This window comes from Lepidothrix coronata, unplaced genomic scaffold (genome assembly GCF_001604755.1).
Source record: "Lepidothrix coronata isolate B3197 unplaced genomic scaffold, Lepidothrix_coronata-1.0 Scaffold193, whole genome shotgun sequence".
Lineage (NCBI taxonomy): Eukaryota > Metazoa > Chordata > Aves > Passeriformes > Pipridae > Lepidothrix > Lepidothrix coronata.
Window position 1 is genome coordinate 351,764 of NW_016690373.1, and position 17,558 is coordinate 369,321.

At 35.6% G+C, this 17,558-nt stretch overlaps 1 protein-coding gene across 1 annotated transcript in view; it reads right to left on the bottom strand.

The window, feature by feature from the left end:
• Positions 1-2,574: 2,574 nt before the first annotated feature.
• NUP58 (nucleoporin 58) overlaps positions 2,575-17,558 on the bottom strand; it is a 39,505-nt gene continuing 24,521 nt past the window's right edge. The window contains exons 12-14 of the mRNA XM_017831571.1: positions 12,464-12,562; positions 9,553-9,648; positions 2,575-4,523 (exon numbers count right to left, since the gene is read on the bottom strand). Of these exons, the coding sequence (XP_017687060.1) occupies positions 4,354-4,523; positions 9,553-9,648; positions 12,464-12,562 (365 nt within the window). The 3' untranslated portion in view covers positions 2,575-4,353. The remainder of the gene's footprint in view (positions 4,524-9,552; positions 9,649-12,463; positions 12,563-17,558) is intronic.

Below are 17,558 nucleotides of genomic sequence, written 5' to 3' on the forward strand. Positions count from 1 at the left end.
CAAGTCACCCTGTCACAGAAGGAGATCAGGTTGGTCAAACAGGACCTGCCTTTCACAAACCCATGCTGGCTTGCCCTTGTCCTGCCATGTGGCAGCACTCGACATGATCTGCTCCATGACCTTCCCCGGCACGGATCTCAGGGTGACAGGCCTGTAATTCCTTGGATCCTCCTTCTGCGTCTTCTGGTAGATAGGCAACACATTGGCTGATCTCCAGTCAACCAGGACCTCCCTGGTTAGCCAGGGCTGCTGGTAAGTGATTGAAAGTGGCTTGGCCAACTCTTCCACCAGCTCCTTTAGTACCCTTGGGTGGATCCCATCTGGCCCTGCAGACGTGGGGGTGGCACAGCAGGACACTGACCATTTCCCTACACACGCTGCATGACAGGGCTTTGTGGTGGTATGTAACTGGCAGCCTCCTGCCACCTGGTAAAAGCAGCATTCTCCATCAGAGCTACTGGAATCCTGACAGGACTCCCTTGATTTTATATTTTAATTCATTTGGTTATGGAGTTAATTTATAATTTTTTCCCCAAAAAAGTAAAAAAAAAAAAAAAAAAGAATCGCCAATGTAGAAACCAAAACTGTTATTTCTACCTACTAAACAAAACATTCAATCAATACAAGAAAATCATATTACAAATGCAGTTGTTTTGGGATTAGAAAAATATCAAGATATAAATATTTGAGATCAGAAGAAATTATCCCCAGCTGAATTGAGTTGTCCCATTCACAGTAGGGAGCCTTGCGCACTACATCCCCTCACCTCTTCCCACACTTTTCCTCCCTCACCAGCTCCATCCTCTTTTTAAGCAACCTACCAGTCTGGTTGGGTGGAGATGGCACGTCACAGCTGGGCTGGAGCTCCGCGGGCACCGCAGGTAACCGCTGCCTTCCAGAGCTGCTGCGGGCATCACCTCCCCTCCCTAAACCCACCTGCCCATTTCCATGAGAAGCTGTACCAGTCTACTACAGGGATAATTCAACCATCCACTGGTGTCTGGAGGCAGCAGCCACAGCACTGAAAGGTACTTAATGAGAGGGAAGAGTGAAAAAGCCTGACAGCTGTTTCCCAGCAATTAGTCCAAAACCTACATAATTTATTGCTGGAAATTTCTGGGGGTAGCCAGTTCTTTGTTCTTAGAAATTTGGATAAGGGTTTTAGGGAAACAAACTTTTTACAGAGCATAAACCATTTATGCTCTATGGTACAGATACATTTTTTTATATTGTTACTCTTAATTTCTCATTAAGTACCTGCAAGGTGCCTCTTTCATATCTCCTGCTGAGACATTCCAGGTATAACCTGGAATAACATGTAAGAGAGCTGACATGATTGACTCTGGATTATTTCTTCTGTTAGCACGAGTAGCAGACTGGAAAAGACCAAAGAATTACCACTGATGTCAAAAAGGGAAAACAGGCCACTAAACCTGCATTCCTGAACATTATTTTAATTCAAAAAATTGTGTTATAAAAGCAATCAAGGTTGAAAACACACTTATGTTACAAATATGCAGATGGAAGGAGTATAGCTGCATCTGGATTTTTTGTGGTGGAGGAAGATGCATAAACTCTGTCTCACTCCACCTTATCTCAACCTCCTTCCTCACAATCTACAGGAAAGCAGTAAGTAAGTGTAGTATCTAGCTAACTGATTTGCCAGAAACAGAGACAAACGTGAGGGCAAAGAAAGTTCTGGACCAGAAAGAGGTTCCTGAAACAAGCAATCTAAGGCATAACTCTCTCCCTCCTCCTGCTATCTTCAGCACAGAAAGAACACTGAAGAAAAAACAAGTTAATTCTAGTAAAGAAAGAGGTCACATACATAGGTTTACACCACAGCTGTATACCAAGGCACAAACTAACACAGAAGCCCATCTTACTCCAGTACATACTTGTCTTTCTTTATAGAACAGATAATCCAGACTTGATTTAATTTCATGGTATTTAAGTATAGGTCATCTTCTTAACTTGCTTTGTAGAAAACCAAGCCACACCTTGAATGTATTTGTATTTTGCATTCTAATCATATTACATATCTTTAAACTGGGGGAAAAAAAATAATTTGAAACAGAGTTTACCATGTTGATCCTTGAACATCATGACTACATTCAACCACCCAAGTAAATATTCTGGAAATATAATTATTTCAAATCCCATTTTGACTTCAGTTTGTAGTCCAGCATGTGATTATTCCATTTTATAATCCCATTTTCACTTAGACTAAATTAAGGGTATAACTGTTGCTTTAATGTGAAAAGAAACAGAGCACAAGTACCCAGGAGGCTCAGACTGCTTCCCAATTTACAAAGCCATTCCCAGCACTGTGTTACATTACACTACGATCCAGGTTTATATAGCACACTATGAAGAGATTCTAGACAAACCCACAATACAGTACCTCCCTTTATTCCACACTTTCAATCCAGAGATCAAGTCCCTAAATTCAGCAAGAACAATTTTGCACTATATAAATTCTAGGAAAAACGATTCTACAAATCGTCAATGGGGTTTTTGTTTCTCTTATAATGCAGGAGAACAGCAGGAAATGATCTTTCAGATAGGCAAATATGTATTACAAGGATCACAGCATTATTGTTTTATTGTTTACACAATGGTAAGATGCACATATGGACAAACAGTACACATTTAGAATTAGTTTCACAAATTAATACATTATAAGAGAGTCCAGTGGTTTAACATATTAATTATTTAAAAAAGCAGTAACAAAGGAATACAAACATTACAGTTTTGACTGCAGCCCAATAAAAGTTTAAAAACAGGTCAAAATCAAAATAAACCGTGAGCTTTATTTTTCCGTGACATTAGAAAAACCACATTATATCCCTTCCTAAGAGACTGCTCACAAAGATGCAATAACATACAAGTACAAAAGTGAAGAATTCTGTGCTCAGTTTCCCTTAATTTTATCAGATCAAGTGACAAACTGAACATTTGTTGAAGAGCAATCACTGCTGAATGCAGACACTTCCAAAACATACAAAATGGTAATAACACTTCAACAATAAAAAGCAAATGACAACTCTGCATAAAAAGCAACTTGACTCCAAAGTTTCATGCTCACACTTCAATCCAGTATCATTATTTGCAAAGACTCAATTGATCTATTTCCTCCTTAAGATATTTTTCCCAGATATTCCTAGTGCACACCGAATTGGAGATGCAGCACAACAAGCTATGATGCTGTAATATATAAGACTCAAACTACTGTTGCAATAGCTTTAACCTTTAAATTACATAATTTTCCCCATCCATTCGTTAGCAGCAACTTATTGTACTATACCTTGTATTAAAAGCAGATATCCAACTGCTTTTAAGTCAATGCCAGCAGTGCTAAGAAGCTAGAGAATCAACTTGGTTTTGGAACGGCTAATTCAGCTAATTAGCACAGCATATCCCATCTCCCTCAATTGCAGGGAAAAGCTCATCCAGCCCTGCTTGCACGCAGACCTTGTGGCATCCTGAGCTTTCAGGTGAAATCCTGCAATACCCTCCCTCTTCAGCTCAGGAGAAAAAAAATCCCTAAAATTCAAACAGTTTGGGAACACTACCTATGAAATGTCTGTGTCAAAATCTCAGATACTTCTTTAGAGTTGGCTGCTAAATGGGCCAAGAAAAAAGATTTAAAAAAAACAAAAACAAAAGAACTACTAACTACTATCTACCGAACTTCATGAAACAGTAAACATTTTCAGCTGGTTTTAAACAACAAAACACAAGAAGCAATGATGACATAGCCTAGGACCCACTATTTGAAACTCTGTGGGACCACAGAGCAACATGGAGAAACAGAACACACAAAGAAAAGGAGATCTGTCTATACAGAAAGATATACACATACATACACACAGATGTGTGCACTGTACTGTATATATTTACATCCATATACACAAAGACACCCTGAAGTAGATTTAAAGGCCATATCCAAGAACAGAAGATATGAACTCTAGTATTTGTACTAGAATAGATTTTATCTGTACAAAAAAAGCCCCAAACAAATATGCATATATTCATATGGTATAAAGCTTATTAACAAAAAATATTCTGCTACTAACATTAGGTTAAATAGATGATTTTACAAGATTCTTTAATAATAATGCAGTATAGAACATTTCTAAAACTAGGGCCCAAAATAAAAATACATAAACGAGTTTCTATTCACAAGAAAATAGCTGTTCAATATGATTTTATTTTGTATTTCAGACAAGGGAAAAGTAGCAAAATTTTTATAAATCTCCTGGGATGCAATTTAATTAATGCATCAATCTAGAAAAATAGACTTTTCAGATGAACAAAGTTGATTCACTTCCCCCTCCCTAAAAGGGGTGCCTATCTTTTCCCTCGCTTGTTTCCAGCTGGAGGTTTCTTCAGCTGAAGAAGTTGCCCTCCTGTCCCAAAGCCTGCAGATGCAGGATTAGACACCCCGAACGTCAGGCCAGCTGATGCTGTGATGCCGGGATTGCTGAAGTTAAACCCAGATGTAGTCGAGCTCCCAAAGCCTTATGAAGGAAGGAAAAATATTTTAAAACATAAGTTATATCAGGACTGCAAGTCTGTTCTCCTTGAAGTTGTGAACACCAGGCACTTTATTACCAGCATTTGTAATACTTTATACTAACATTTTAGAACACATTGCTAGTGCACTCAGGCTTGCCAAGAGAACTTGGATATTACAGCACTAACACAGTCTATCTCAGTGAGTGCAATTATATCCTAAATCACAAGTCTATTATACCATTATCCTACAACAGTAACACCCAAAAGTCCCACTGAAACTGTACAACAAAAGAACCATTTTCTTGAGATTCCTCAAGTTCTCAGCATAAATATGCAGTGCATCTTTAAGGTGGGAGAGAAGGCAGAAGGTACAAGTGGACCATGGCCCACTCAGTTCACTCACAACAGATAAACAACAAAGCTGGAGTCTGAGCACCCAGTCGTCTTCCTACTAGCTTGGCTACCTTTTCCTGGCTTTATAACATGCATGGCACATACCACACCTTAAATGTGAAGCAGAAAAGGGTCAAAATCCTTGCCAAGTTCTTTATATTTAAAAATACCTTTTATGATTTAAACTAAAAAGCAAAACTGGAGACAAAGCTTTGGAAAAACTGAAAGACTATGTAAGCAAATTGTGTATTTTAACTCCTCCACCCTCCTCTATCAACGTAAACAAAGTGAACATTTGGTTCAGCTATGAAACAACATCAGTTGAAGAAAATCTGCCTCTAGTTTCCAGCAACAGTAACACCAACTCATTTAACTTTCTTTTATAAATTTATATCACTTGTGAACAACCAACTTGGATAATAATTGCAACTATTACAGAATGCTAGAAATTTCTCCAAGATTAGTCAATAAGAAGCAGAGCTTCATAACTTCCCTTTATGTTCTCTCAGGAAACCAAGAAGGCAACCAATCACACCAAATAACAAGTATGACACAAGCAAGTTAAGACTTTAACAAAGAGCTTCATGCAAGTTGTACCTGGAAACCTGTAAACAGTTAAAATATTAAGAAAAATGGGACTGATTCACAAGTAACAAAGGGCATATTCTCAACATGCATTACTTAACACTGTTTCATTAGTTCTCTAGTAGTAAAGCAATCCTTTGATCACATCAGTATCTTCAACTCAATGCCTAAATATTTTGAAAGTACAGAATTAAAAACCCAACTGGTTGTCTCCTCAGAATCCTGAAGCAGCTATCACAAGCCTGTGTCTTCTGTTCTTAATCAGGGAGACTCATGAATGAAAAAAAAGTCTTTTAATAACCAAAACTGTGCTTGGTAAGTTACCTTTTTATTTCAAGTATGTACCTGAGATAACAGGTAAGCATTGCTTCCTACAGAAAACATCATTAATGCCATTCATGATAAAGCTGTATGTGATCTAGAGTGTCAAGAGTTCAGCAGGCAACACTAAAGTGTTCATAAATTACCTCCACGTTGCTGCTCCTAGATGCAGGGATTATTTTGAAGCATGCAGGGAAGGCAGCTTGAGCTTTATTTGAGTAATATTAGAGTAAGAGATGCATAGATTATGTGATAGAAGACTGAAAACATGCTTGTTAATTTAGATACAATTTGGAAAGTAATAGCTGTTATGTTAGAAGTGCCATTTAGGGCAGCCAATAAAGTGTAGAATGGCAGATGGGAAATTCATCTAAAGGTTTTGTCCCATCATAACAGCATAGGAAGGTACTTCATTAAAAGTAAACGAAACCCTAAAGCTGAATACTCAAATGAAAAATCTTCAGGAAAAAAACCCTTGAACAAGGTATACATTGAGTCTTATTCCCATTGCAAGGAAAGAGAATCAGTCACGGAATAGCTCAGTGTTAGAGGGAAGAATCACAGAGTCTTGAACTATAGCTACAATGTGGTCAGCAATTTCACTGTTGAAATTAGTATTACTTATGTGTAAACAGCCATTTTCAGAAAGTAAATGACAACCTGCCCTTTGAAGGCACAGCCTCTGCATCTCCCTGAAGGGTGTTAAGAGGTTTTGCATCTCTGCTTCCATCAGCCCTTTACCTAGGTAAGCTAAAGATGGGTATACACCTCCCCATAACAGTATTTTAATTTATTTTAATGCTACAGGGATAAACAACAGTTCAGCAGATCTCAAAGCCAATCTATTTCTGCCTTCATCCTGCACATCACAATGGGTGCTCTAGATCTAAAAGTATTTCCAGGACAGCTTAGACTGATTTATTATAGCCTCTGTATCTAAAAGCTGCTCATAGTACCCATGGATTATATTCAGGTCCATTTTTCAGCAGTATGAGTATGTCCAGCCATGATCCCACTTGATTATCTCTTATCCCATTTACTGAGGCTGCTATTCTTCAATAAAAATAAGTCTCCAACAAAAATTCTGAACTCAGCTCTTCAAAGAATATTTAGCATGTGTTTTCACAAAAATTGTGTTTGTACACCCCTTCCTCCCTTAACATTTTATCTATAAATTCAATGGTGATTTTTGTCCTTTTCCCATCACTTTGAGAGTCCTAATGCCCTTTACAACAGCCCACTCACATTGGCCTTTCTAGTTGCCATTAAGTAAATAAGAGTAGGAATTAAGTGTGACTTGGTTTGGAGTCAGCCTTCCACTGTGCCTGTATGTGTTTCAGGAGGAATCCGGAGACACTGTTCCATCTTGCCACTGTGTGCACTAAAGAACTGCAAGAAGGCTGCTCTGCTTTTCATCTGCTGATACAGTGGACACAACGACTGCTCCTGGATTAAGCCAAATTTACTATTAGAAGACAGTCCTCGAGTACTGTCAGAGGACTCAGATTTTTCTCTTCAAACACACAAACCGAAATTGAGAAGAGCAGTAATACCCCTAGAAACATCTTCAAATCTTTTAAAGCAACTAAATCTAACTCATACACTTGACAGAAGCAATTTGGAGATCTATAATTTTCATTCTAAGATAAGAACAAACTCATGGAAAACGTGGAGGAGAGTTGGGGCGTTATCTAAGCAGCCTAGAAGAACAGAGTGTTGGAATACTTACTAGACATTAGCCTGGGAAAATATTTAAGATCTCATATCTAAACAAAAGCAGCAGCAACAGTAAATCCCATAACCCACATTCACCCCATTTGTCTAAAGAAATAGATTCAGAAACAAGACACAAGTATTATACGGTAATATAAACCAGAATATGGTTTCAGGATCCTGTAAATGTTAGCTGAGAAACAATACATGTAAAAGAAAATATAACCTGGCGAGCCTCAGGTATCATTCAAACCCATTTATGCATCCTTGATAAAATTAAACTGAAGATCATATGCATTCCAGATGCTATATGACATAGGATTATGGGTATAAAAAGTTAAAGTTAGTGTGTTTCTGGGCTACCTAATTTTTTATACAGGTGTCGGTTCCATAATCCCAATCTAGATCAGGACTTCATGACCACTTAATTTTCTGGCACAAAATAACAGAAATTACATTTCATCTTTTTCTGTTTCTGGTTACTACCTTCTGCAGCTGAGACTCTCGATATAACTGAAAATCTATATTTTATTGGGTCCAATTCCTGCACTTACAAACGAGAGACTGGTGGCACTGGCTCCATGACAAAGCCTGGTTTGAGGAATACAAGGAAATGATACCTAAAACTGCCTCTGCACACCACCAACATAGCTAAGACAGACTTGCTATTTACTTCGGTTTGATACTTCCTTAGTGATGGAGAACTGATCCATACAACTGGTTTTCTAATTATATTTTTAATAAGCTAACAACTAAATTATGAACTTTGTACTTTAGCAGCCTGAACTGCTGCAATATTATTTATATACATAATATATAGAATAGTTAATTTAATATAGGTTTCAGGAAAAATAAGCTACAATATAAAAACATAAGAAGTCTAAGTCTTTCAGGTGTTTCTGATATTAAAAACAAAGTATAAGAAGATTGATGCGTACACACTGTATACTGTAAAATCAGAGAAAGTTCTATCAAGAATTTACTAGGTTGTTACACATTCATGAATGTTACACCAGCTTAGTGAGCCATTTCCACCTTATGATACTTTACAGGCCACGCAACTCATCACTAACCAAGGAAAATCCAGAACAAAAAGCATTGCACTTCTTAATAATTACTAGCAAAATGCTATTTTTGTATTAATAGCCATTAAACAAATACTTTGCTTTTAAAAAAAAAACATGCTACCAAAAGACAATCCCAGGAGACATGATCCTCCTTCCATCTGCCATTGAAAAAAAATATTGTAAGACAGACTATAGTAATCTATTTACCTACTCATAGTTATTACTCCTATTTAAAAGGTAAGTAGAGATGCAAGCTATAGAAGTTACTAAGATTTCAGACATTTGAGTTAAGGAGCAATAGAATCCATATTTTAATTTTATCACCCCCAACAAAATGAAAACGAAAAAGTGAAATGAATGCTGTGTAGTTCAATTGCCACAGAAATATTTTCAAAGTAGTTAATGTAATCATTTAGGAATATATATAGAGATAACATACACATAACTTACTATTCAAATAGAAAGAGTAAGCAGTTATACACTTTAAAGGAAACCTTCTGGGTTTCTAGAAAAGAATTTTAACTTTACTTGTAAATACAGTAAGTCAAATTACTGGTATATTTGTCACAAATTTATATACTAATTTCAATAGCTCAGTAACTGCTGCCTATGCATTCAAGTAGCCACTGCTTTTCTGTGCCTCAGACTGCATCTGATCCAATCTGATGCATCTGATCTCCTGCTTCCACTCCTAATTAGAAAGACACCATCAAATGGGAAACATTAATGCTCACTCAATACTATCTACCTAGGAGACCTTTAGCAGAACCTAAAAATTGATCTGAAAATGTGTATTTAGTAAGTAAACAGTTACTTCACTGGTGATATACACATGCACCTTTAAGCACATTTGTTTCAGGAGCTTTCTTAGACTGAATGCAGCAGCTTGATTATAAGACTTTGCCTTTAAGATAACCTTGAATTTCAAATTAAAAGAAAAAAAAAAACCAACCTGCACTTAGACTTCCTGATGGCTTACTTGTAGTTCCAAACCCAAATGATGATGCTCCTGTGGCACTACTTCCAAACGCAGAGCTACTTCCAAATCCTAGTAGAATAATAGTAAAGACATACAACAAAAAAAATTCAGACACAGCAGTTAAAGACACATAGGTTTTGGGTGAGTATTCTAAAACCAAACATATTTGGTAAACAAATAGTCCTAAGATTACTGTCTCAAGAGTATTTTATTCTCAACACAGCACTGTGTTAAGAAAAGAGTGCAAAGTGGAAAGTATTAGAGAAAAATACTACCTTCAAAATCCAAAACTCAGTAAAGGAAAAGCTATAAAAACAGGTGTTGTAAATTATCAGAGTTTAAGAAATTTCTATTGAATTGCTATAAATTGACAGGAAAATGGTAACCAAATGTGCTAAAACTAAGAAAATTCAGATACAAGTTGTATCACTTCTATTACAGAAAGCCATAATCTTCATCTACAACTCTGGGAGAAAAATTATGCTTAAAACAGAGTAAGCATTTTTTTCAGTTTACATTTGGTTTATTTTAATGTCATGCCTCTCCCAGGCTATTGGAGATTAGCTTTATCTGGGAAACTACTGAATGGGTTAAAAAGAGAAGAGAAACAAAATTTTTAACGTGAAAAATCATCATATAAAGGACAGCCATAAACATATAGCTGTAATAAAGCTCATTCCTTTAGTTTTGTAATTGTCCTTTATAATTGCATAATATAATTTTTTTAAGATTTCAAATCATGTTATTAATACAAGATCACTTCAAAGGAAAAGTAAATTGATACTTGCAGTTTGAGACAGAGGCCAGACAATAGGAACTGTAAGAAAACTATATTCTCTGATTTTGGCTGTCTCAAGAGCTTTTCCAAAAAAGAACAGTATTTGTATTTGAGGAAATTATGCTCCCACCTTAAGTTTCAAGTGTCAGGGAAAATCCTTTCATTTACTGCAAACTGAGCCTTTAGTATTCCTTTACAGAAATAATTTTGATATTTTAAGACTAGTAAGGATTGACCACACTATCTGAAGCAGTTTTCCCTAGTGTTCTGAAGTGTTTTAAAATCAAATGAGGTTTCAGGGTATATAATGGCAAGTATCATATGAATGTAAGATAGTTCATTTAAATGATACACTCTTCTCTCCTATCTAGGTTGAAACTGATAACCAATAGTCAGGCAAGGGGTCTGCAATTATTTGATGAAGCATAGGATCTACAATACATAACTTACATACTTAAATGCAAAAGCCTCTGTTTATCATTGACAAAATTCACAGAAAATTAATCAAGAGAGCAAATTTCCCCAATTAAAATGGTGTTTCCAGAGTATACATTAAAAATTGTCCCATTCAAAAAGACCCAAACCCCTAAGATTAAAAAAACAAACAAACTTAAGTAATTATTCTGCTATTTTGTTTCCAAGAACACACCTACAGGCTATTTTGGAGGTATGTATTTATTTTTCTACTTGGTTCTATCAGATAGTCTTTTAGATTCATCAAAAGACAAACATTTTGCAAATCAATAATGCAAGCAAATACCTTCCTAAGCAGATAACTAGAAAAAAAAAAAAAGAATATAAGTCAACTTTTTCTGAGAAAACTAGACACAGTTGGAAATGTTCTTTTATTTACATTGGTAAGACTGGTGAACAATCTTTACTCTATAATGTTTTTGGTAGAAATGGAAGAATTTTATAGGGATTTTTTTAAGGCATTTAAAAGACTGTGGGAAAAACTGGTAAATCAGAAGTGATTTCCTTTTAGCCCACTATTCTGTTTTTTCTTGTTTAGACATATACAGATTTTCTTCTATCTGAAAAAGCTTAAAATCTGAAGAGAAAGGACATTGGTAGATTTAAAGATAATTTCAAGGTGATTATTTAAGGCAAAACTCATGTAATGTTTAAATTATATCACCTTTGCAATACTGAGTAATGTTTCATTATTTTAAATACTTTACAACACCGATTTGTATGTTTGGCTCACAGGCAAAAGGTAGGAGTGTGGACTGAGGTTGCAGAGAAGAGAGGATGTAGCAAGAAAACACGTTATGTTTGCACTCAGCAGATGTATCAATTTTCTTTGTAGATCTTATAAAAGCTTCAGAGGACATTAGTGTCTGTGGGAACCCCCAACCTACATAGATAGGAAATTTATATGCACATTAGCTTCTACTAATCACTTAAATTCTATCTGTAATTCTACTACTGAGAACACATTATATTTAAATGAAAAGGGCTACATTAATTTTATAACTTTTTTAATACCACCTACTCTTTCATAGTAATGTGTCCTCCTGGAATATATTCCCCATTAGCATTATTAATACTTTGGTAAGTATTTTTCCCTCACTTTCAAATGTTGCTTTTTCAGCTGGAGGCAGGATTTTTTCTTCCACCTCAGCACTGAGGCACAGAGTGACTGCTAAAGCAAAGCTGTTTCAGCAAGCAGAATCCCAGAACTGTAGTAATTTTTTTAAGATTCATTCTTGTATCAATCCAAGCAGAAAGGGTCCCTATAGTTAACAAATGAAAAACTTCTATGGATGAGCTACAGCATGGTCTAACGTCTCAGGTGTATAACTTTCACATATGTAAAATTAAGTCAAGTTGGAGTTACAAATGGATGTACTTGATGTACTTCCCTAGCTTTAAGAGCACAGTTTCTTTGTGATTACCTCTTCCTGTTTATCCTGAGTTTTCACTACAATGGCTTAGCCTTAGCAACTCCTTCTGCAAGGCAGGAAGAAGCCTGGAAAGCACAGACCTCTCAAATTTTAAGGTCTTTCCCTGAAACAGATCATTCTCCTAGCAGAGTTAAAGGTTTGCAAGAGATTCAGATGTGCAGAATAAATTCAATGAAAGATTAGAAAAGTTAAAGTGTACCTCCAAGGCTTGAAGAACCTAAGCCACTTGATTGCAAGCCAGTGCCAATACCTGAGCCGAATGGCGTTCCAAAACTAACTCCCAGAGATGGCTGTGGCCCTGGTATAAAAAAAATGAGAACAAACTTGCCTTACTCTTTCATAGTAAAGAGGTCCTTTATTTACTTATTCAAGTATTTGATAATGTGAACATCATTGCTTTCAACAAATCCCATTAAGATCCCAAATTTTAGCTCATTAAAATTTCTCACTTAACTGACTGACTCTACATTCACCTAGTAAAAATCTAAGAAAACACTGATTGTAATAAGGTGAAACTAGTCAAAACTGATAACATAAGAACACAAATCAGTATTTTTAAAAGTTAACCAGTCTCACCTTAAACTTTAAAACATTAATCAAAACTTTGAGATAACTCACAAGTAACAATATTTTGCCACCTTATTAATGGAATCAGAGTAAGGGAAAACCTTCAAATTAAAAACATAAGAACTGACCCTAATGTAACTAAAACTGTATTACCTAAAGTTAATTTAATAAAGAGGATTCTTCAAAACTACTTAAGTATTCCATCCAAATTTAAACAGAGCACTAAGATAAAAAACAAGACAATGACTTTATTTTATTAAATTTATTGTTCATTTTTAAGCAAGTCAAGTACACAGTAACATGACAATTCATTTTTTTCCACACAAGTGATAACTGAGTTCTGTTAAGCTCTGCTACATAACACCATTCAATAAGGTAAAACCACCTGTTTAAATAAGCATTTACAAAAGGCACAGTTCTGTGTACCTTAATGAATTAGATACATTCAAAATTTCAGAGTCAGAGTTTGTTCCATAATTTAAAAAAGTTGACAGTACTTTCCCTGCATATTCGCAATAAGATGCAGGACTGTCAAAAAACAATTTCAGTCTGCCAAGATGAAACTTACAGCCTCAGTTCCTTTTTTTTTTTTCTCCTTAAACTTGGGGAATAAACAATCAACTTGCTAGCCCATTACTAACACATTTTAAAATAATTAATTCTGATAAATAATTAATATATTTTGACAGTTTTCACAGTACAATCTTATATTCCTGTCTTTTTCAAACAGTTTCCAGTGCACTATTTAAAAAGTTTAACCATTGAAGATAAAATACAGTGCCAAACTCTTAATCCACAGACATCCACACCTTTGCTCAAGACAGCATCTTCATCTTTGAACATACTTTACATACTGTATCTGTCAAAGTGATGACTTATTCAAATATTACTATAAAGCTCAGATGATTTTAGCCTTTTTCCTAAACCATTATCACACTTGGGCTACTTTCATTCAAACTTTCTTCCTTTCTACTACAAAATTTCCCATTAGTAATATTTATACAGAATTTTAAAATGTAAATATTTCAAGCTTTTAAAATAATTTCAGTATTTGAATATCTAAATGGAAAATCATTTTGAATCAAGTGAAAGGCACTGTATATTGAAAAGTAACATTTTTTGCTAGGAACACAAAATTCTTATGTGATCCCAGCTGAATAACATCTGTATACTCAAAGTAGTGTTAAAACTAAATTTTAAGGGCAACTAAAGTTGTTAGCTTTCAGTCTCTGCTTAGCAGGGAATAGTTGGGAAACCCGAGCTATTTTTTTCAACTTAAAAAAAAGTATATCAGGTGTTGCAATTACAAAATTTCACATAGATTTCAAACTAAAAGTTGTTTACATCCAGTTTAAATACTGATACGTCTACCTAGCAGCTCTTTAAAAATAAGAAAAAAATTGTTAACAATAAAAAAAAACAAACCCCCCTACACAAATCAGTAATCTAATAAAGTAAAAGAATTCAAAAACACATATCCAGTTCCTTCTCAAGTACACAGGTTTCTGTCTCAGTAGGAGGCACTGTTAGTGGAAGACCTTTTAAACAAATCACTACAGTCCTCCAGGCCAAGCTTTTTACCAAATGCAACATGCAGTAAAAACATTATACTAAAACACCTCAGATCATATAAAACAGGATCTTATTCCTTAGGCTAGCAAGCTTTTCACTGAGCAACAGCATATGATATTTGTTGATTTTGTACCATAATGTTATGAAGGTATCATCACTACTTATAGTTCTTGTAAATAAACATAATCTTCACCGGCAAAAAACAAGCAAGATTCTTTGATGCCAAAAGCACTAGCAAAAAAAAAAAAAATGGCACTTCTGGCTGTTATAGGTACGAGACAAATTCTTTATAACAAGTATTTTAACATTTTAAAACTTGATATATTTTGCCCTGTAGAGCATTTCAGTTTAATGAATAGGACCCATTACAGAGAGTCCAGACAGGTCAGCCAGATTTCTTAGTGACATTCTGCAATTTTTAAATCACAGCCGGTCCAAAGAGTGAAAAAATTTAGTGTCACAACTTAGATCTGATTCTGACAAAGTAATACACTGGCTGATACTAACCTTGGTTAAAATTAAACCACACAATAAAATTTTTAAGTGCTATAAGGATTTCAGTATCACTTCCCATTAGCACTTGAATCTCATACTGAATCAAGTCAAAACATAACAAAGCATGCTAACAGCTTGATCAAGCTTTGACTAACTCTGTACTTCACCAGCTAAGGAGAGAGTAACTAAGTTGTTGGGGGATACTGTATTTTTAGAGGAGAAAAGGTGAGCTTGAAGAAAAGCCTTTCTTTAAAACAATTTAGTCTTACCCAAGAAAGATCAGTTTCAACCTCACACATTTACAGGTCTCACAGAATTAAAATCATAGAATGCTTGGAGTTGGAAGGGACCTACAAAGATCGAGTCCAGCTCTTAAGTGAATGGCCCATAAGGGGACTGAACCCACAACCTTGGTGTTATAAGCACCATGCTCTAACCAACTGAGTTAAATAATGACTCAGTGCACTAGGATTTAATTTCCTCTAAAAATCTTACTGTAGTCCAACCAATAATAATAGGTAGATTAGCCACCATCACTTTAACTTCCATGCTGTTCAAGATTTCCCAGGGAAGGTGCAGGTGAGGCAGAGCTTAAAATTCCAGCTGCTATGGCACAAAAGCATAACCAGCCTCACTGCTATCAACAAAGCTGTGCTCGGACCAAAAACGCTAAACTAGAGAGAAAGGTTGTGTGCAGACAAAAGTTAAGCATAATTTTAATAATTCTAGCTTCAAAAAACTGCACAAAAATTGTGCTTCAATGTGCACACCACAGTCCTGGTGTCCTGATTATCCATCCCAGGTGCCCAGTGGAGTGCATCTTTGCTCCCTTTCTTCCATATGGCCAGGATCCACTGGCTTTATTTATTTCAGTAGAAGCCAGACACGTCTTGGTATACAGAGAGAACACAGGGTGCCTATCTACACCCAGGAACTGGCATTCCCTGATCCCACAGCTTAGATGTAGCTATTAAACTTTTGACTTCTGAAAGCAAATTTAAAATAAATTATTTTTTATCTTTTTCAGAGAAAGAACAGTAACTAACTCTAACTTCATCTTATGAAACCATGTAAACATCAAATATTTTTTTAAAAAAGACTAAGCGTCCTGATTCCTCAATACTAGAGTACCGTGTATTACATTTTAGTCAGAAACTTCAAAGGCCAGATTAATTTTTTTGTTTTATTCTTATCTTCAAGAACAGCAACAGCAGGTCAGGTATTACACAGACCCCCTGCCCCTTCTTTACATACACCTCATTTCACAGCCTTTTCTCTCAGAACCTTCTACTATCCCTCATCTACCCCACCCTTCAGGATCTAGGTCTTGCACAGAAATATGCACAATTTTAACTCGTAGAAGATTGTATTATGTTATGATTTGGATAAACTAAGTTAAAACATGAAGCATTTGCAGTTCTACTGCAGCAAATGGCCATCTGAAAACTCAAACAAGGAAAAGAAAAATAAGAGGGAAAACTAAGATTCCTGCAAAACTGAAAGAACAGATTCTCCTCCTTTTCCACTAAAACTAAGACAAAAAGTGGTAGCCTTAATCTGAAACTGGGAGAAAGTCAAGCACTGAAATCAGTAATTTAGGAAAGCTATGAAATGCTCCCATCCAGCATGCTTTTAGCACTTCAAGACATCTCTGAAATACTTTAGGCCTGACTAATTCTATTTTTGAACTAGAAGGAACTCAAAGTACCTTTTCTATTCATCTAACCCTACTTTTTAAGAGTTTTAAGTATTCTTGAAGTGCCACTTAAAACATTCAATCTATCTCTATTTCTCCAGGTCTTCAAGTAAGCTGCATGGAGGGTAAAAGTATTCCAACTGAAAATGTAGTAAAAAAATATTGTCACCTACTTCTGTTGGTATGTTTGATGTAAGTTAATGGTCTTGCTCTATCTCCATCAATCTTGTAGTTGGCACATTTTTGGCTTTTGAAATACTCAGTTCAAACCAACCAAAAAAACCCCCCAAAAAACAAAAAAATCCAAAAAAACCCCAACACAAAATCAAAAATCCAAACCAACCTACACACACTCCCCTTTGCTCCTTTCACTATAAAATGTTATAGTATAGTCACCTCAGTTCTGTTGGTAAAGGTCAAGTCTGCCTTTTTTCTTCTTTTTTTTTTTCCCTTCCTCTCTTCACTCCTATTCCTAAGAGAATATTCACAAAGTCGTGCCATAAGTGGCATAAGTTTACTGAAGTTATTAGCAGCTCCCTTGAATCTGGACTAGTAAATCCAAAAAACTTCAAACCCCTCACCTCAATTCATGAAAATGCAGGAATGACTTTTAAATGTGACATCCCAAGTGTATGTCTTTCATAAAGAACTAATCCTGTAATGACTGTAAAAAGTATTTAAAAAAACCAAATATAAGACAAGGAAAAAGATCAAGAAAGGGTGAACTACTTTGGCAACATTAAGCTGCACAAGCCACAGTCCTATCTATATTAAAAACCCTGCAGTGTGACATTATCTCATGTTTGCTATTTAAAACCGTACATTTTTGTAGACATCATTTCAACAAAATTTCCATGGATTAACATAGCAGCAACAAAAACACTGTGGCCTGTGACTGAAATGTAGAAGAGAAGTATTTCATAAAGACTTTGTATTTTGTTGTGTTCAAAATATTTTGGCATAT